The sequence below is a fragment of the Crocodylus siamensis genome, chromosome 2, assembly GCF_052110815.1.
Source record: "Crocodylus siamensis isolate JL-2025a chromosome 2, ASM5211081v1, whole genome shotgun sequence".
NCBI lineage: Eukaryota > Metazoa > Chordata > Crocodylia > Crocodylidae > Crocodylus > Crocodylus siamensis.
Genome location: NC_143396.1, coordinates 233,649,224 through 233,669,850, shown reverse-complemented (window position 1 = coordinate 233,669,850; position 20,627 = coordinate 233,649,224). Strand labels below are relative to the sequence as shown.

Sequence of the window (20,627 nt, the reverse complement as noted above, 5' to 3'; positions counted from 1 at the left end):
TGTGCCAAAGAAATGATATGCCAGTACCTTTTCAGCATAAAAGCCACCAAACAGTAAGGGGGGAGATGTGTATTACTAATGCCAATATACAGTATAATCTATACATGGGGATTGCTTCATCCAGCTCTGAGATGAAATTGCCTCTGTAGACACAGCTGTTCAGCCATGCACAGCAATGCTACACAAACAATTTAGGATTCAAAGGGAAGGTTAACCTATCTAATTAGAACTGCTGTGGGATTTCAGGTAGGTGGATGAAATCTCTGTCAAGCATACAAGATGAAGCAGACTTCATAGTAATCTCCCATCCTAGGAAGTTGATGCAAGTCAGAGGAGCATTTGAATGAAGCATCAGTTCTTTTCCTAAGTACCTCTGCCATCAGGATGCTACCCCCTATGCTGGAGACTAGATTTGTTGCTGGTAATAATGTAGTTCTTGGTAATAACTTTGAAGAGGCTTTATAGCTGCATAATGCTCATGAGAACGTTAAAGACAAGAATCCTTGTTTCTGGACCACTTTCTGCATAGCGACTTGAGTCGCATCAGTCTGTCATATACTTAAAAGAATTAAGTTGCACAGCTTCGGTAGGGCTAGCTCAAGATTCAAATGAAAGGATTAGGAAGGTGTTTTGGTGATGCCTTGAATCATTTTCTATGTGGAGGGAGAAATCTGTCATGCTACTGTGGTCAGCTTTTCCTAGAAAGGTGATTTGATGAATAACATGCTCAGGATAGTACCAGCTTGTTCTAAAAGAGTAGGATTTCTCATGCTCTTTGGTGTTCCTCCAGAGTGCTCTGATCTTTCTAAGGAAAAGGAGTGAAACAAACAGTCTCAGCATATTTTCAGATGTGGTGTACTTGGGTTATATGTGTCAAAATGTGTTGGTAGGAGCTGCTAATTAGTTTGCCTTTTTTTGAGTAATTTCTGTTTTGAATTTTGGAAAAATTGAATGACTTAGACCAGGAGTTGGCAACCTACAGACACTGAGTGCAGAGCCATTTGATCTGATCCATGGACATGAGGCTTTGGCAGCAGGGGGCTTCAGCACCACTTGCTTTTCCCTGCCATGGTGAGGAAAAGCTCTAGCTCTGGACACTCACCTTGTGCTGTTGTGGAGAAAAGCAATGGCTGGGTCCTAGCACTTGTCTGACTACCTGTGACCCAAATTGGGTCACTCTGGTTTGCAGCCCAAAAATGTTTTCCAACTGTTGCTTCTGCCAAGTGAAGTGCGGAAGAAAAAATATTTTTCTAGCCTAATTCATTCTAATGTTCCAAGTCTAGTTTGTTGTGACTTATGAAAAGAGAGTTGAGCCTTCTCTGGAATGCTAGCATTAGTGAATGCAAAGAATTACTTCAGTGCCCCAAATTATCCTTAAAAACAGGATAATGTTGTTAATCTAACGGTTGCAAGTTTGCCTTATCAAGTTTCTTGCAACTGTGTTCCCATACTGGTCTCATTCATTGGGTGAGAGTGGACATAGGTGAATGGATTTCTGCTCTGTACAGAAGAAAGGGTTTGGGCTTTGACTGGTGCATATGGCCAGCACTGCTCAGGGCAGCAGAGAGCAATTATTTCTATGTGCTAGTGACAGTATGCTGTGTAATTGAAAGCATGGTAATGGGGTTACTGAGCAATGAGTAAATTGATGACTCCTGTTGAAAAGATATAGAGAGCTTTACTGGGAGCACATGTAGCAGACGTGTTAATAGGTGGTAGGCTGCATTGTTAAGTTTTTTAAATTGGGAATTGATTGAGTATTTTGTAATGTGGAATTGTGTAGATTGGAGGTGATCAGCCTTTAGTATGAGCAATCTGTATGGGGCACTCAGCAGGTTGGGGAAGGGACAGGCAGCACAGTGGCATGTAGTTCAGGAAGCAGAAAGCAGAGCATCAGGTCAGATAAGGGAAAAGGATCAGTGACACTGGGAGGGTGCAGAGCTAATGTATCATGCCTGCCAAAATGTTGACCCTTAGTGGAGATGACAGAGGAGGACAAAGGAGATTCTCATATGCATATGTACCTGCTAAGTATCTGTTGAATTATTTCCCTCTTCACAGCCAATTTAGCTTTCCAAGTGAAGTTGCTTGTTAAGGTTCAGTTTAGAACATGAAAATATCTTGTGGCCTGAATGTCCTTGCAGTTTCTTACATTACTCCACAGGCTCTGAAGTTTGGTCTAGGGCCTGGGCCATACAGGATCTGAACCCTCCCTTTGCAGCCTACAGCTGTAGAGCACTGCTTGCCTGGAAGAAGGAATATTCCTGCCACGCAAAAGTTTCTCTACCATTCCTCAGCTGATGGAACTATTTAGTAATAGACATAATATTTAAAAGATGATAAACAGGAGGAAGATTGGAAATTGGACAAGATGAGTCTCCAGCCCCTCTAAATGACTGCATCAGTAACGTTTAGCTGTTAAAATATTGTGTCATTTATTTTAGCTAAAAAGAGCAGTGTGGAGAGAGGTAACAAATCCTGTTCCTTTGCAAAAGGGGATAGTGCCCTAGCTGAGAGGGCAGGCCCCTCTGATAAGCTGCCTTGAAGCAAGAGATCCTGGAAGTTTTGCAGTTACCAGCTCAATTGCAGCCCAGCAGCTGGGTTTCTGCGGAATGAGATAGAAGCCAGCCTGGTTTCCTGCTGGTTCTTCTGTCAGAGCTTTGCCAGACTGGAGCACCGTCTGGAATATTTTGATTTGGGTGAATTGGCAAGTAATGACCAAAAAGAGCTGTGTTTGGCTCGTCTAAAAGTCAACTTGTCTTTACAGCTGGTGCATTCAGTCTTTTTTGTTATTGTTCCCATCTCCAAGTGGAAGTTATCATTTCATGACCTTAGGGCTCAGGGAGGCAGAGGACAGTAGCTTCCCATTGCCAGAAGCAGCCTTTGCCATGATTGAGCTGTAAATCAAATAGCTTATTACATTGACTCTCTTAAATTGCATTGATTTCTGTTGTGGTGTGCTTGGGAGCCTGCATACTTACCAAAGCTGCTTCCTGTGAACTTTTTCTGCCTTCTGAGATTGCCGGATGAGGCCATACTGGCTATTCCAAAACCTGCATTTAGACTTATGAAATATGGGGATCTTCTTTTCGTTTAATTTGGGAGTTCTGTTACTGCTGGAGTTCGTAATGCTGGATCGCTACATTTGTACAACACTAAGAAGATTGTTCTTTCGTTTTTGCTTATTGTTGTGTATTGAACACTTCTTGCAGTGGGACTCCTGAATGGGTGATAAGTGCTTTGGGATCCCTTTGGAAGGCTTTGTCACCTAACTTGCTAAATTAAGTTGTAGTAAATTTGACTGGTTATAGAATATATGGATTTCCTAGCAGCAACAGCATATGCTTTGTTTTTAAGTTTTTGCCCCATGCTTTAGCATTTATTTGAATCTCTAGAAATCTCTCAATTTTCATTGGTTAGAAAGTTTAATAACAAGTTTGGCACCTTGGAAGAGGCCAGCCTTTTTTGTTAATATTGTTTAATCCTTTCCTCATAATGAAAGCCTTTCAGTTGCTTTCACTTTTATCTGTTGACAGGGTGAAAGTGCTAAACAAACCTTCTGTATGTGTCAGACTGGCATTATTGTGGGGAATATCAAATAGGATGTTATAGGTAGAATGCAGTTCAGAGCAGCATGGTGAAGTGCCAGGCCCCATGCTGCCTTGTACGACTGCTAGATTCTAAAAGCAAAGTGTTTCATAACCTAGAAAGTCTGTTTAGTTTGAACGTAAATGTTTACTACTAATAATGCAACAAAGGGGAAAGTGCAGGAAGGTATTGTCTAGCTTGAGGTGATCTGCTAACTGTATCATATATTGCTCTTTTTATTTTTTTTGCTTCCCCACCTCCTTGGTAGAAGGCTGCAAGTCTCTGGACCAGCTGAGCCTCACAATCCCTGTGGCAGGCCACCCTGCATCACCTGCCCACCCACTCTCAGGATGTCCTGTACCCAGTGTGCCACCAGCTGCAGAACCTGTTCCTCACTTGCAGACCCCGAACTCAGACCCCCAGACCATGGCCCGAGAATGTCCTCAGAGCTCCAAGCCCCCCAGTGGCTCCAAATCCGGGCTCCGGAATACTACAGGCTGTTTGCATGCCTCTGACAGCAAAGCAGCAGGAGGGCACTGTCATCCAAAGCAGCAGCGCATCAACAGGCGGAGAGCAACCAATGGCTGGATGCCTGTGGGTGCAGCCTGTGAAAAGGCTGTGTATGTCGTGGTAAGTGCTTGCAAAAAAAACCCCCCAACCCAACAACCCCCTCCCTCCCATGTTCTTCCCCTCCCCCCAGCAAATCCTGCTGTCCTGTGTACACCTGTCTGCAGACAAGTCATGTGTTCTCCAGCCTCTCAAATGGATGTACAGCGTTCAGTTGTTAGACAATCCACCTGTGTGACTCTTTTCTTTGGAAACCTACCTCTGTATTAGCAAGACATCACTGAATATCATTCCGGAGTCTCAGCAGCAAAAACCAAATTGTACTGCTTCAGAATGTTTTGGCTGAGTTGCTTGATTCCTGCCTGGCTTCCTTGTTCTCCCAGGTATTGCAGGGATTCATTCACTTGTATGAAGCAGGGCCAATAAGTGGAGAAGGAGTTCCAAGGCGAAACTCATTTCTTCTGCACCTTTCCCCAGATGAAATATCTTTAGTGATGAGCACTACTTGTTCTGTAGTTGTTGAGCACTTGATCATCTCAGCCTGTCCTGGAGAAAATTGGCCAAGCTGTGTCCTTGTGAGTCAGCACAAATCTGGTTGGTCAGAGGCAGTGAACTTCAGTAGGGAAATAATGTGGTTTCACAAGCAGAAGAAGCATGTGTCCTAGGGTAATTCCTGTAAGGGGGAAAATGAGCTACTGCCAAGCTGTGCTTTTTGTATCAACCATAGGTGGCATCTGTAGCTGCAGCAACAATTTCCCAGTACAAAGCCATGAAAAGAGGATGTGGTCAGTCCAGTGGGTCATCAAGAAGGTGGGAAGGGCCCCAGGTCTAACTTCCTTTCCACAATAGCCAGACACTCCTCTATGAAACTTTCTGAGCTAGTTTTTCCTGCTCAGTTGACCTCTGGTATTCTGAGCACTCAAAGGTGGAGACCTGATTCCTAGGAGGCATCTCTATTGGTTACCATGCTCTGCAGTTACACTTCATCTGTGGTATGAATTGAAACCCCTTTTGATAACCAAATGGACAGAAAGGACCTCAAGGAAATTATTTGGTATCTTAGAGCAAAACAAGTTGTTCTTGACTTAGAACCCTGGGCCTGTGTCCCTATTCCTTCTGACCAAAAGGTCAGGAGGGACCAGACCGATTTTGGATCAGAGGTAGTAGGACAGATGCCTGTAAAAGTGCAAGTAGAGCTCTTACGTTACAAGAGGCTTCCTGTTGGCTGCGGGCATAATTTTTGTCTGTTCACAAGCTAAGTTGTTAGCAGTGACTGTTAGCATTAGTTCAGCATAGATTGCCATTTGGTCTTGCTGTATTGCCTTGGGTACATAAGTCTTTGTGGCTGTTCTTGCAGCTTCAGATAGGAGGGAATTCCTATCTATACTATCATGGACCTCAACAGAGGCAGAGCCTTGATGGGAATCTTGCAGGCAATACAGGTAGTAGAGAAGAACATTGATTTGTGATCAATCAAACAAGGTCTCCCTCAGAGGCATTCAGTTTCATCAGCTGGGGTCGCAGACAGGAATTCTTAGCTTATGGCAAGCTGAGAAGCAAAAATAACAGGTAGCGCAAGTCATGCAGAGAACTCATTGTTTCTCAGAATCTGCTTGATTACCCAGGTACTTATCCTGTTGAATGGCTCTTTCAGACTCTTGTGATCCATGCCTCTGACTGAGGCTGCATTACTGCAGTTTGCTGAAGTTACTGAAGTTGTCAGCTAGAGTTGCATCCTGTTTAAGGATGAATTTGTGGAAAATTGGAGACGGGGGGAGACCCCTTTCAACAGCACTTCTAGTAGATTTTTATGCTTACTACTAAAGGGAATCAGACCAACCAGTAATCTCCATATGCTTCAGACTTCAGAACGTGCAATGCTTCTGACTTTGGATGGACAGAAAACTTAAACCTATTCTGCTCATCTCCTTGAAAAATCATTTTCCAGTCCAGATTTTTACAGACCAAAAACGAGAATTTTGTAATGCTAGAAGCTAAAAAATGTGGTTAGAATGGAAGCTTCCATAGCAGTGAAGATTACTAACGCTGGACTTCAACTGTGTTAGTTAAATGGATTTCAATATGTCTGTATTTTTCAAGATGATACAATAGATACTTTAATTGCATTAGTCCAGCAAGTTTTTAACAACCTCTAGCATAGCATAAGCACTTGGAAATTAATAAAGCCAGTTTTCATTGTCTTCAGTAGCATGTGGAGTAGCTGGAAACCTACAATGGCACCTAAAATAATTGTCCCAAAACGCTTCAAAAAGTAAATTCCTTTCTACAAAAGTGTAGGAATCTTGATTTCTTGGTTCCTTCAAAACAGAGGAATTGGTTTCAAAATATGTTTTCCTTTCAGGATATTAGAACTGCTGCTTAAGCTACTGAGCTGAATGCTCTGCAGTCTGTGCTGTACCAAAGCAATACCAATACGTTTTCTGTCTTTTTAATGTTGGAAGCCAGCAGCCATACCTGGTCCGATCTGAAGACACTTGATTACTGAGCCCAGGAGAATATTCTTTTGCTTTTCTCTGGGCAGAGGATTCATCAGTAAATAGTTCATGCTGCTCTCTGCTTTTCAGATTGCTCCTCTGAGACTAGAACTGCTGCGAGTGGTTTTGTGCTGTATGACTTCTTTTAGGGATCTCTTGCAACTGAGGTATACTGCTTGGACAGAAATTGTGGGGAAGGTTTCAATGGACAAAGATTTAAAGGAAGCTTAGATGTGTTGCTGAGTATTTATTAGCCTAAATTTTCAATTGTTTCTTCTCCCAACACTGTAGAATGAACCAGAGCCGGCTATTCGTAAGAGCTACCAGGCTGTGGAGAGAGATGGGGAAATTATCCGGGTACGAGATACAGTCCTTTTGAAATCAGGACCACGAAAGAAATCTATGCCCTATGTGGCAAAAATATCAGCACTGTGGGAAGACCCCAAAACAGGTATTGGATAGAGACAAGGAAACAAATTGTGTTTGTTGATACTTGTCAAATCTAGGAATGTGAGTGGCAGAATTAAGTAAGGGTTGTAAGTTTGCCAAATGAATTTCACCTATCACCCAATTTGGCAGTGGCAATCGGTGCTTCATGGTTATGCTTGGTAATCTCTGAATGTACTTGTGCTGCAGGAACTGAAACTCCCTCTAATCACTGGCCCAGAACTGGTAATTGGAAACCTTGTGTAGTCTTGAATGCATGTATATTGATCTGCCAACTAAACCTCTTAGCAACAATCCCTCCCCCATGATTTTGTAGCAGCAGATAGCTCATGAGACACTAATTACTCAAATGTTCTATATGATTTGTAGCCTGGGAGATGGTATAAAGCTCTGGTTGCAGAGTTTTTTGATCTTGGCAGGCAGTACCATACTGGAACTTGGACATCTGGAGAATGCAAAATGGGAATTGGAGTACTGCAATTTCAGTTTTGAAGGCCCACATCTGACCAGCATTCTAGGCAAGAGCTAGAGAAGTTTTGTTTGCCAAATGGTGCGAAGATTGTCATAGCCCTTGCAGTTTGTGAGGTAGCAGAACATAAGAACTGAGGGCAACACTGAAACCAGAGCCTAGGGGTACTATTTTTGGTACTAATGTCCGGGAGTAAACATCCTAAGCATTGGACAAGTATTCTTGACAAAGTACTTGAACAGAGATGCTATTGTTTAGTTTTGTTCATTACTGACTTTGCGTGGGGCCACAATGGTTATTAGGTGGTGAAGGTATAATGCAATAGTGACATGACTTGTTTTACAGAGCCAGTTGCTGTAACAAAAGGAAACCCAGTTCAGCATAAAATATTTATTGTGGCACAGCTGCAGCTAGATGAGAGCTATGGAAATGCGCAGGGGCTGATGGGATGAAGTGTAACTGAAAATTGGACAGCAGGATCTTTTTAGCATTTTCAGTCCTGGCTTCTAGATTACTTCTTTGTTAAAACATATTTTGTCTCCTTCTAGGGGAGCTGATGATGAGCCTCCTGTGGTATTACAGACCAGAACACACTCAGGGGGGCCGCAATCCCAGCATGCATCAGGTGAGAGGTTGTAAGTGCATAACTGGAAGGAGGGATAATCGGCAAGGATCTTCATACGTATATCTCTGAGGACTATTTCTTCAATGGTCTCTTATGGCGCCAAGTAGTGATGTACTGAGACTTGCTGTTTCCACACTCTCAGACCAAAACTAGTCCAGTTATCTCAGTGCAGCGCTGCCCCCCCAGGAAGCTCTGGGCTGAGGCAGTTCCCCTGTCTTGGGGGAGCAGTGTGGGGAGTGTATCTCAGCACTCCACTGCTTTGTGTCATAACTGCCCAGCGTAGACATACCCTTGGCTTCTCCATGGATCCTGCCAGACTGAAGTAAAACCTCTGTGTTTAATATCAAGCATAAGCAATCTAATGTCAAAATTAACAAGTCTGGGCTATAGCAGAAATGTCTGTCTTTCCTAGGGCATTCTTTGCTTTAAAACTTCCTAGTTTTTCTCTCATCTGAACATAGCCCTTGTCCACCTTTAGAAAAGAGGGGTTTTGACTGTAATTTGAAGGGAATGTATGCTACATTGGAAATCAGGAAACAGATCTAGCCTATTCTACTCACTGTTGCGTTTTAAATTAAATCAAGATTGGATGTCTTTCTAAACAGTCGGCTTTAACAAGAAGTTCTGGGATTGATCTAAGATGTAGTGGGTGAAATTCTATGGCCTGTATTACTTGGGTTATGAAACTAGAAGATCTGAGAGTGCCACCTTACCTGAGATCTATGAATTTGATACTTTGTTAGAAACTCCTATTTTTTTGGAGAGTTTTCCAATTCCTCTGACCTGAAGTAAGATGCATTTTAGATCAGAGGGAACTAAAAGCAATCATTTCTTTCTTGTATAACATGAGAGTGAATTTGTATCAAAGGGAAAGGAAGAACTAGGGTTAAGAACAGATTTAAGGATATACTCCAATGCTACAAACGATTCACAGCAAAAGTTAAATATGTGACTCATCTTCAGTCCTGAGTCTGTTGCCTTGCTTGGGATTGTGTGGAGGGGGAGAGAAACAAATATTTTAAATTAAAAAAAAATGCACTTATTTCAGAAGATGCAACCACTGCCACTTTTAATCTACCAATATGTTTTGGTAAAGGTACAGTAAAAGCTCTGTTATCTGGCATCCTCTGGGAATGGGGGATGCCGGTTAATCAAATATGCCAGTTAATCAAATGTGCACCATTTGGTGCACTCCTCAGCATCAGTGTGCTGGGGGACAGGCAGGGGGGCCCCGCGCAGGCTGCTTTGTCCTGGGCCGTGGGCCGAAGAATTGGCAAAGAAAAACTCGGCTCATAGCGGCGAAACGGGAAGTCCCCCAGAAGTGGTCCAGGAGTCCTGTTCTCAAAAAAGTTTGGTACCTTGCTTCATTCTAGCCCACAAGCTGAATCTTAGTGTATTCAGCCACTGTGGTAAGGAAGAACTAACTTGGTCTCTTACTCCCGCACATTTCAATATACAAAAGCTGCTCTAAAAGAAGCTGCCATTGGGCTAAGTAGCTGGTATAGGCTTGCCAAAGATGACTCAGGTGAACTTGATCTAAGGAGTAAGCAAAAACACTGACTTAAGTACTTTCTTGTGTTCAATGTTGTTTTTAGCAGAACTATAGCTGCTAAGAAAAATCTCAGATGATGAGTTTGCATTTGAGACTATAGTGGAGTTTTTCCTCCTAGCTGCTTCCTTAGGGCTCTAGGCAGAAATATATCCTATGTGCTATTGCCTTCAGACTCGCACACCAGCCACCTTTACTTCAGATCTTCTTCTTAACAGCTGATGATCATATATGAGATTCTTTAAATGAGCTTCATTATGGCTTGACCTGTACATGTTCAGTTTTGCTCAGCCATTCCCCGATTTGCTTCAGATCCAACTATTTTAAATTACACTAGGGAGAAGGGGGCCATCACACATTACTTCACTTAAAATTGCCCTTTAACTTGGATTGGGATGGAGAACAAGCAAAACAAGAAAAAAGATAGATCACTGGTGGTTTGGAGGGGAGATCAGTACCGTACTATTCATGCCCCCTTCGTGTCACTCTAGTAGCATGAATGAATCAGAATTTTCTTTCTTCCCTGTACTAAAACAGTAATGAAGATAAGAACATTCCCAGCATCTTGGAGATGTTGGGAAGCAGGGGGCTTGGGGGGGGAGAGCTGCCACTTTCTTTCAGCAAATAACCAAAGAGGAATGTGAATGGAGGCTTTCTCTTTGCTTTGCAAGTTCTGAGTCTTTCTCCTTGCAGCCCCTTAGGTCAAATGTTGGGGTAGGTCGAAGTGTTTCATCCAACAGACAAAACCACCTTCTCAACCATAGTATCTTATTACTGTGCCCATGTATTGGAAGAACAGTTTTTAAAAGCTGCATTCACATTGCTCAAAGCAGCACTCTGAAGGCTCATCTGATGAGAAGCACTTATCACAGTAAATGTCATAGACTATCGGGTACATTTGAAATGAAAGATGTTATTAAAGCAGCATCACTGAGCTGCCTGTGGGTGGCATCTGTTTTCCTGAAAAGTCATACTTCTGCCACCAGCAAGCAGGTGCGGGGGACCTGATAAATCTGACTATATGGAGCAAGATGGCAATGGAATAACTTATGGAAGAGGTCTTAACATGCTGGTGAAAAGACAGAGAGAGAGAAAAGCCATTCTGTTTACCAAGAGGCCATGAACTCTTAATGTAAATTGTTTGGGTTAAATGAAATGCTTGTTTGGAGAGACAGTACCTTCTCTTTAAAGAATACCTTGTTGTTTGCATACCTACTTGTCATCTCTTTGAAGGGCACATGGGACAGCTTGATTCATTTATCTTTGAAACTGCCCAGTTGGGTGACTCCCTGTTATATTTCCTCTTTGCAGAATGAGATCTTTGCATCCAGGCATCAGGATGAAAATAGTGTTGCCTGCATTGAGGAGAAGTGCTATGTTCTGACCTTTGCAGAGTACTGCAGGTAGGTGGTGCTCTTGACTTGCTGTTGCTTTTGAAACCTATCTCTGTATCAGTAACTCTTGTCACTGTTTCCATTACCTAACCTCATCTTGCAGAACTGTACATGCTTTGCAGCCTACATATTCTGTAAAACTTTGCTAAATTACGTTTTACTGAATGAGGTTGATATTCTAATCAAGGGGTATTTGTCATGTTGTATTCTTTAGGATGTCTCTGTTTTTTGTGTTTATGAATAGTTTTATAAAGCTTTATAAGTGTTGATACATGAATGACCTCTCTACAACAGCACATGAACATCAGTAGACTAAAATTCAGTGCAACTCTGACATTTCAGTTTTGATTCCTACTCTACTTCAGTTTGAGTCCACAAAATGTTTTTGGCTTTTGCCCCCCATTCTCACCTGCATACAGTCCCAAGTTCAATTAAAAGATTTGCTTTCTGTATTTGGCATCACTTATACACCTATAAATTTCAGATACTAACAGCATCTCCCTATAGTTGGCCTAGAGTATACATATTAAACTTGCTTTAACATCAGAGGCTCCATATTTTCTAAGATTCTACCATTTAAAATAGCACTGACAAATGACGTTTGGGTTCAAGTGCTCCCCTTAAACTCACCTTAGACTATTAAAATGAAAAATAATCCTTGAAAAATATGTCCTACTGTATATGCTTTCCCTGTATTCTGTTTGTCCAAGATAAGGCAGCATACAAATTTAGTTGGCGATATTTGCACAATTGTTACACTAGTTTCTCACCCTAGGCTTTGTCATTTGGGTATCTAAAATGCAAATTAATTTTAAATGAAATGGAATTACACTGACATTTTGTGAACATTTTACATGGAAATGTTTTATGGAATCTATAATTTAGTTCCAAATTACTTGATGCTGTTAACAACTCAGCCCCAGAAGCAAATGGTGGTTGAGAGTAATGCACTGTGGGATAAGACTTCTAAGCAGAATTGGCTTGTGGCATGAGTTGATGCTAATAGAGACAGCCAGAGTAAACCATTTAGAATCTAACTCTATGGAAATAATAAACGGGGATCTACCTAAGTTGCGTTGAAGTGCACTGCACATCGGTTCTTTCTAATCTTCCTCTTTTTGCTGTGCGCCCCACCCCTGCCACTGGTGGAGGGGCCCCAGTAGCCTCACTGCTCACCACCCACTCCTGATTGGCCAGGAGGCAAGCACTGCAGTTTTAAATATGTCAAGGTTTTTGCTTCCCATCCAATCAGCAGCAAGAGGCAGGGCTGCTAGGGCCCCCTCTACCAATCAGCAGTGGTAGGCAGAAACCATGGCAGACTTAAAATGAGATTAAAGGAGGTGCTGTGCAGCATATTTCCAACACTATCTGGGTAGCTCTCTACTAAGTGGAAATGTATCCTTTTGGTGGCTGAGAAGCGACTGAGTGATTAGAAGTTTTAAATATAGTGTTCTAAAGATAGTGTCAATTTTTCTTAGGGTAGAAAAAAAAAATCAGAAGTTCTTGCTAAAGTGAGCCACAGAATAATAATAATAATACCATAAAGCAAATCTTGCTTGCACAATGGGCCCCATTCAAAAGAGACAACATAGTGACCTGACAAAAAAAGCTTGGTATATCCAGGCAGAAACAACCAGTGAAACAAAGTAGGTTTTTTCCTATTCTCTTCTCTTTGATCCCCCTGCAACTGATGTGAAGCTATGCCATGCAGTTGGTGTACTGCTTTTGCTCACAGTGTGTTGTGTGTTGTGCATCTTGGCACAAGCAGAACTATTTCTGACTCAGTGGCCAAAAGCTGATATGCTTTTACTGGCCTGCATAGAGAGAACTTTACAGATTGGGCATTTATATGGCATCCATTCATCGGTGAGTGATGGTGGATATTGCAGCTATTCTTCTGGCTGGTAGTATATTTTCTCTTGTGGCTGTAAAGACCAGTGTTAGTCTTGCAGGTCCTGCCACAGTGCATGTGGCGTTAGGAGCTACTGTACTACTAGTAGACTGGGCATTTACTGTGTACTAATTAATGACATAAAAGAGATGTATAATTTGTTCATTGTTGGGCTGGACTAGTCTAAATGCTGAGGGAGTCTATAAAAACACTGGCAGACATGGAAAGGACCTGCTCTTGGGGTGTGTCAGCAAACCTGGCTTAATTTTGAGATCACCTTTGCCCTTTATGGAAGAATGTTTTAAGCTGCTTGGAAAATTGATAGGATGGCGTGAACTGTGGCATCCCTTTTTTGAAATTTTTCAGGTGTCCTGCCATGCTTCTCTGCCACACCTCCATCCTGTTCAGGTACAAAGTTCAACTAGTTGAGTTAGTAAGAAGATACCCAAAGCTAATTTACATGCCATATTCAGTCAACAATTTCATCTCAGTGCTGACACTGCTGATATAAAGGGAGAATGTATGGCAGGGTGGCACCTTAGAGATCAGCTGATCCAGGTGAAGTAGGTTGTTGTCTTCAAAAGCTTATGCCTCTCTGAACCAGTTAGTCTCTAAGGAGCAACCTGCCCTACCTTCTGCCTATCTAGTTGATATAAATTACTACTTTGGTAATTTAGCTGGGCAAAAAGGAAGCCTTTCTTACAGGATGCAGCAGCTCTGTCTAGTATATGTACCAAGTGGGTTGATAAGGGCCTCGCTCAGGATCATGTTCTTCAACAAGCCAAACTTGGAAGCCCATGTTTCATCAACAGCTCTTTATAACATCCCTCAAACATTTCAAATTTAGCAGTACTGTTTCTGGTGCTGACCTTGGTTTGGAGTTTCCTGCCTTTGACCTCTAGGCTGCATTACTTTTTTGCATGTCTGCTATTTAATATCACTTCTACTCCTGCAGCTGTTACAAAATAAACTTGACAGGGCTACAGGAGCCCTTGCTTCTACACACATTCCCAAAATTGCACGGTATACTGAAGCAGCAAGTGAGCAGTGCTTTACAATTACTAATGTGTAGCCTTGCATAACTGGGCAGGTCAGGTATCATCTGTGTAGGTCCTCCTGCTGCTGAAATTCAGGTAAGTGTGGTTGTTGATAGCTAGTTAGAATTAGAATTAATAGAAATGAGGCACAATACCTTCCCTATGGAGCCTGAACTACTGTTCCTCAGCATTCACCAGCATACTAAGCTCACATCTCAGTGGACAAAGTTCAAGTCTTTTACTGTGCATTTCACTTGGCCTTTGGATGTTGGGGCTTGTTTTGCTCCTGCTCTTCATTATGTTTGGGCCTGTTTTCCCAACTAGTACTAAAATATTTATATCTTTCAGGGGTCTGCTAACCTTATGCCACAAGTATTGAAAATTAACGTGCTGGTAGTAATGTTGTCAGGTTGACCAGCGGACAGCTGTACATTTTTCTGTGCATATAGAGTCTTGCTTAGTCATTAAGGGAGTACACCATACTTTAAAGAGCAGTAATGCATTAGAGCCATGTTTTTTCAGCCTTCATTTGCAGACCCCTGAAAAATTTTGAACAGAGTTGTTGGACCCCTTTGGAAATCTTGAATAGTGGTATGGACCCCTTTGAATTATAACTGGGTATGCACATACTTTTGATCATAGCTGTCTTTTGTAGACCCCTTAGACATAGTCTGCAAACTCCCTGGGGTCTGCTGACCACAGGTTGAAAATCACTGCACTAGAACATGTTCCTTCCTTCTCTTGAATCCATGCTCTTGAATGGCAAGATCCTGCAGGATCAGTAAATGGCCCTGTTGGCTCTGAAGGGAGTTCTTAACGACTTGGCTACGTTCTTGCTTAATTGCCATCGTCTCTGTCTGAGCAATGGCCTGACCTATAATCCTTCCCCGGTGCTAATCAATAGAAGAGAGGCAAAGGTGGAGAAGCAAGGCAGATTAATTGTCAGAATCCCTAATATTGGCAGATCTACAGCAGGCTTATGCAAACTGCTGTGCTACTCAGTATAGTTCAGAACAGCTATTGCTTATAAACCAACCCAGATCACCTCTTAGGAGAAGCTGTTTCTGTTTCATAAACTTACTGTCCTCTCCCCTACCCCCACATAGCCCGTCAGGAACATGGTGCCAACTTGAAGGAGCAGTAAGGAGTATTCTTTTTCAGTCAGAGGCTTTGTGAAAATTTGGACAGGGAAGACACCAAATGAAGATTCTACATGAATTTTTGTATTTCATTGCCTTGCAGATTTTGTGCCTTGGCAAAGCGTCGTGTTGAGGGCATCCCGGGCAGGAAAACAATGATGGTTCCTCCATCAGAAGAGTATTCCACACCTCCACACCGCAAGGTGCCAGAGGACACTGATCCAGACCTGGTTTTCCTCTGCCGCCATGTCTATGATTTCCGACATGGGCGCATCTTGAAGAATCCACAGTAGCGAAACTCTTCAGGCTGACTATGGTGATAAGTGGCACCAGAGAGCCAATGGCGAGCTGACCATCTGGAACATCCATGCACTCTCAGCAACTTTTTGTAGTGCTGCTTGCAGGCGAGAAGTAGTGTCGAAGCGCTCCTTCCTTAGACTGAAAAAATCTCCATGTTCAGGAACAAGTCCCTGTTGAGGAAGGCAGCAGTTGAAAGCACAGCACTTCATTAAAGAGCATAAACTAAGATGTACCTATAAAATAGATATATGTATATAGATATAGGTACTTGCATATGTAAATCTATATCTATATATGTATTTAGAGATGCATATATTGGATGGGGATTTGCAGGGGATAAAAGCCAGTAAACTGAATCCAGAGCCATCATTGGTGGGAATGGTCAGAACATGTAGGAGGGATGCTGTGGTGCATTGCAAAAGTCAAGCTGTGATAGGTCCATGGTTTTTATGTCCTGATGTGAAGAGTGAGGACTGAGACCAATTCCTTTGCAAAGCACAGGATAGTCATGCTTGCCCAGCAGAAAAGACAGGTCAGAGGATTTTTGATGAGACTGCTACTTTGAAAAGCAACAGTTCCTTTTGAAATTGCCTGTATGCAAAGCAATTTTTGCCATGCTGAATAGTTTTTGCTTTGTAAGGGGAGAGGGGGACCCCTTTTCCCTGTACAATTGTTCTATAATCTGTGATTTACCACACAGATTGAGGCTTTTCAAGCAGGCCTTAAACTGTTCCATCATTGAGGGAGGGAGAGGGGGCAGGGATTATAAACCTTACATCACACCATTATGGAAAGCTGCATGTCTGCCATAGCCATCCTTACCTCACCCCTGTGGGTCATTCTTGCCTGCCAGGTACACCTCCCACAGGTGTGTCCTGCTTTAGGTGCACGCTCGGTGTGCTCTGTAGGTGAAAGCCATGTTTGTCTTCTCTCCAGAATGGCAGACTCCTTGCCCAAATGGTCCTCAGCAGGCTTCCCTGAAATGGTCAAAGTGGTTCACTCATTCCCTTCCCAGTTCAGCTGTCTTTCCTGTAGTTGACAGTCCCTGTAGAACCAAACTCTCCCCTGAACGTGGAGAAGCTGGAGGCAGTGGGAACAAACAAACTGTTTTCCTTGGGCTTTTTAATTCTAAGCACCTGACTCAGCTGTCTGTCTTGGGTGTGGTTGCACTGTTGAAGAAATTAGCAGTGCTGTCTCTTGGCACTGCCCTTTTTTCCTCTCCCCTGCCACTCATACTGATATCTGAGCTTGCTCACCAAAGTGGCTTTGTGGCTTCTGAAAGGAACTGACCAATGAGAGGTTTGCATTGTTGAAAAATGCTACCTGATTCCTACAGACATTTTTGCCTCTTGCCTTATGTGTATAGATTCTAGAGATACTTTAGTTTATCTTAACACAAACTATTCAAGTTAATTCTAAAGAAAACCAAAGGACAGCATAACAGAGTCCATTGAACCCGTCACACAAACTGGGGATCCATTTGTAGATTGCACTAATTTAAAGAATGAGAATCAACACTGTAACAGTCCGTGTACCTGCTGACTGCTGGAGTTACTCATTTAAGCTAGGGACCTGCATTTTCAGTTTTTGGGGCTCCTGAGCTAGTGTTAAATGATAGAAGTGTTCATACTGCTTTAATGTTGTTGTCCTTTCAGTGGAAGTAGCACTACCTACCCTCACCACACACACACAGAGAGCTGGAATCAAGGGTTTCCCTCTCGCTCTGGCTGAGGCTCTACCTGCCTGGTCTACAGAAAATACCATCACATAAATCCCGTTAAGTGGAAATGGTGCAGTCTGTGTTTCTGCATGCACAGGAGTTTGCTCTACGTACCAAAGAAGGGAATGTGTATGGGAAAATGATCGTAAAAGAAGAGGAAGATTTGACTCGCTCTAGTGTGGGACAGTGGGGCACATGTCCAGCCAGTCTCAGTGGGCAATTCCTGCTCAAAGTTCCAGAGGATAGTGACAAATCCCAAAGTCTTGCCAGTGTGCCCCAGGGGGAAGCTCCCAACCTAAATGTGTTGTAAGAGGTTTAACCCTAGGTAGGTGAGCAAGGATCTGTAGGTTAAGCATCTTAATCCATTTTATACCTCAAGATACCATTGGTGTCAAAGTTTGTTGTTCGTATTTCCTTAACAGTTAATTTGGATATTAGTCTCTTGGAATAATGAGGTCAGGCCACTGGCACTACAGCACAGGAATGGGGGCAGGAGTACCTCAGACACTCTCACTTGGACAAGTTGGGAGCATTGCAAAGAAGATGCTTGCTGATGTTAGAGGGCGTCTTGCATCATCTTGCTCCTTAGCTATAAATGTGGAGTGTGTGTTGAGCAATATTGTAGTCTGTAGCTCCTGCCTGTGTTCCAGGTCCCTCAGTGAAAGAGGTGGCAGTTGTGGCTACAGTAGCTGGTGGGTGAGGATGGTGCACAAGGGGAAGGAAGCAGGTGGATTAATATGGGGAAACCATACAGAATGGTGGTATGGAAAAGTCTTGGAGACCACCAAATAGATAAGTTGAAGCCTGTTTTTAGGACCAGTTTGACCTTCACCCTGAATAAGCAAGCCTGTCTGGGGATCCTCTGCTCCAAAAAGTAGTTTTATGAATGTTGTGGTGACAGGCTTTCTCGAGACCACCTGCCAGTTTAGCCACTTAGCACTACTGTGATGGCAGTAAAGGGTTTGAAATCCTGCCTCAGAAACCACAGTATCTTGCTGAAAATTTTATTTCTCCTGGTTGCCTCTCCACCTTTGACTTATCTCCTCTCCAGATGGGATAAAATGCATTGAACTTGCCAGAAGAGAGAAGAGGAGAATTTGTACTTGCCCTGGTTGTGGGATGGGCTTTTGTCCCCCTCTGGAGAGGAGAATCCTGTCTTTTCTGATGTTATGTCAGAATCTGCTTCAGGCCAAGAACATTGTTCAAGACTCACGTGGTTGCTTATGCTGTTGTGCAAACAGCATGTAAATGAAATGAATTGTCTGATCCGTAATGAGAATATTTCATGCTTTTTTAATCTATTAGATATGGAAATATTTTTTGAAACTGAAAATGCAGTCAGTAGAATTTAAATTGAAACATAATACATGTAAAATATATTTTAGTTGATAATTTTGTAAAATGCACTTTTTTGTGTCTCTTCCCTGGTTTCCCAGATCTGTATTTCAGTGTTTACAGATGGAATGAGAACATTCCCTATACCCTCCTTCTGTGAGAAAGATATATTAGAAGTAATTCTTAAAAAATAAATTTAAAAAATTGTATTGATTTAGAAAACAAATGTTGAGTTGTATGTGGTTTATTTCTGTCACTTAGAATTCCATGTTTAATGCTGGCAACAGAGGACAGTTTCCAGGTGAGGTACCTTAATTTAAAAAAGAGAATAACATTGTAGCATTAATCTAATACCTGACACAATCAAAATCAGGTTAGAACAGACCTATATCACCTCTGGGTAGCTGACTGAAAGGATGAGGGGTTCATGGTGTTGTGTATATAGCTATAGAAGGCTACAGTGACCTAACAGAAGGGGAAAGTAAATAAGAATTTGGGTGCCTTACACTTAATACCCAGATAGCATCCATTAGCTAAGCCCCTAGTATACACCAGAGTTAAATTATAACCAGATCAAGTCATGCTCCAGAATGTTTAATGGTTTCGATTTCTCTATTGCAAAAATGATGTAATGTTGGGTATCTATGGTTTGTGCATGGTCCTATTTCATTAGCCGTCTTTGCTAGTTTGCTTATCTAGAGCCAGCTCACAGGTGCTTCACTACTTATGACTTGTCCAAAGATCTATCCTCTTGTTTTCTTTCTTGCTAGCAGATTTGAAAAAGACTTTGTGCATCACAGCCATATAAGAGGAGCATTCACTGATGCTATCCTCATTTTATTAATGGAGCTACTCTTCCTGAGCATCCATGGTATGCTTGTAAATCTTCTAATACCCCTGTCACCCCTCAACCCTTACTGCCTTGGCTATGCTAATTAATTCTGTATTTTTGCTGTCTTTATCTTGCAGCATTAACTGAGTGTCTAATCTTGGCTAGTTCCCTTCCTATTTCCAAGGAAGACTTTTCTTAAATGTCTGATGTCTGATTAGTCCTCAGTGAAGTTGTATTGGTCACTTCTTGCTGTGTGTTCTTTTGGAGGGGAATAATAGCCTGTTTCAAAGTTTTTTGTGTTTTTTTTTTCATGTCTTTGCAAATTGTAACTCAAGGCTTAGGCCCAGAAGCATTCTACACATGGAGCCAACTATGCTAGGAAAGTGGCAAATGATCCTGTTTCCTTTCTGTCTGCTATGTGTAAGAGACTTCTCCACCAGTGTGTGACACTGTCATCTGCTAAGGTTGTCTCAATTGAGACAGGGCTGCATTCAAGTAAAACTTACTCCCAGAGGAAATACAGCCAAATTGTGAAAGTGAGCATGTTCTTCTATTTTAACATGGATTTAAGGCACTGAGAGAGGAGAAGAAAAGTGCAATATTTGTTCAATAATTGGCCTATAAGTAAATCGGCCATCTGGTGGCAAACCAGTTAGTGAAAATATCCAGAGCATTTATCAATATGTAATCCTTACTCAGGTTAATCCGTCCCATCATTGGACTTCTGTCTGTCTACAAAAGGACTGAGATTTGGCCAACAGTGCAAATAGCCATAGCAAAGGACACATGCAGCTCTCAGAAGAAGCACTGCTCCTGGCCACCAAAGCTAGGAGAAGTGAGGGGCAGGGTTACCAACTGTCTTTAAGTTTATGGACAGTCCATTTGGAAAAACAAAACAAAACAAAACCACAAAAAGCGAAGAAACTATGATCTTGACTTGAAGATCTGTTGTCAGAATGAGTCGGATGCAAGTATTACTGGACAGACCAGTGCCACCTTGCATTTGAGTGGAAGTGCAGCTCACTGCTGTGCAGGGAGGTCTGTGTCAGGGCTTTGTGACCCATGGGAGCCTCCATAGCTGCTGCCTCACCCCCCTCCCCCAAAATCATGTGCTGCCACTGCATCCCATCAGCCATCTTCTGCCCTATAACAGCGACTCAGTTCCAAGATAAGCAGACCTATGTTGCTTGGGAGTGGGGAAGCTTGTTTACTTTAAAATACCCAGATAAAATTTTCACA

General features: G+C 42.4%; 1 protein-coding gene across 4 annotated transcripts in view; it reads left to right on the top strand.

The window, feature by feature from the left end:
* BAHD1 (bromo adjacent homology domain containing 1) overlaps window positions 1–19,509 on the top strand; it is a 63,025-nt gene extending 43,516 nt beyond the window's left edge. For 2 of the 4 annotated variants that reach the window (XM_090033444.1, XM_090033443.1), the window contains exons 4-8: window positions 3,857–4,218; window positions 6,942–7,101; window positions 8,115–8,191; window positions 11,052–11,143; window positions 15,305–19,502. In XM_090033444.1, coding sequence (XP_089889570.1) covers window positions 3,857–4,218; window positions 6,942–7,101; window positions 8,115–8,191; window positions 11,052–11,143; window positions 15,305–15,494 — 881 coding nt within the window. In that variant the 3' untranslated portion in view covers window positions 15,495–19,502. Of the gene's footprint in view, window positions 1–3,856; window positions 4,219–6,941; window positions 7,102–8,114; window positions 8,192–11,051; window positions 11,144–15,304 lie in introns of all 4 variants that reach the window. The other 2 variants (XM_090033447.1, XM_090033445.1) reach the window with 2 other exon arrangements.
* Window positions 19,510–20,627: the final 1,118 nt, after the last annotated feature.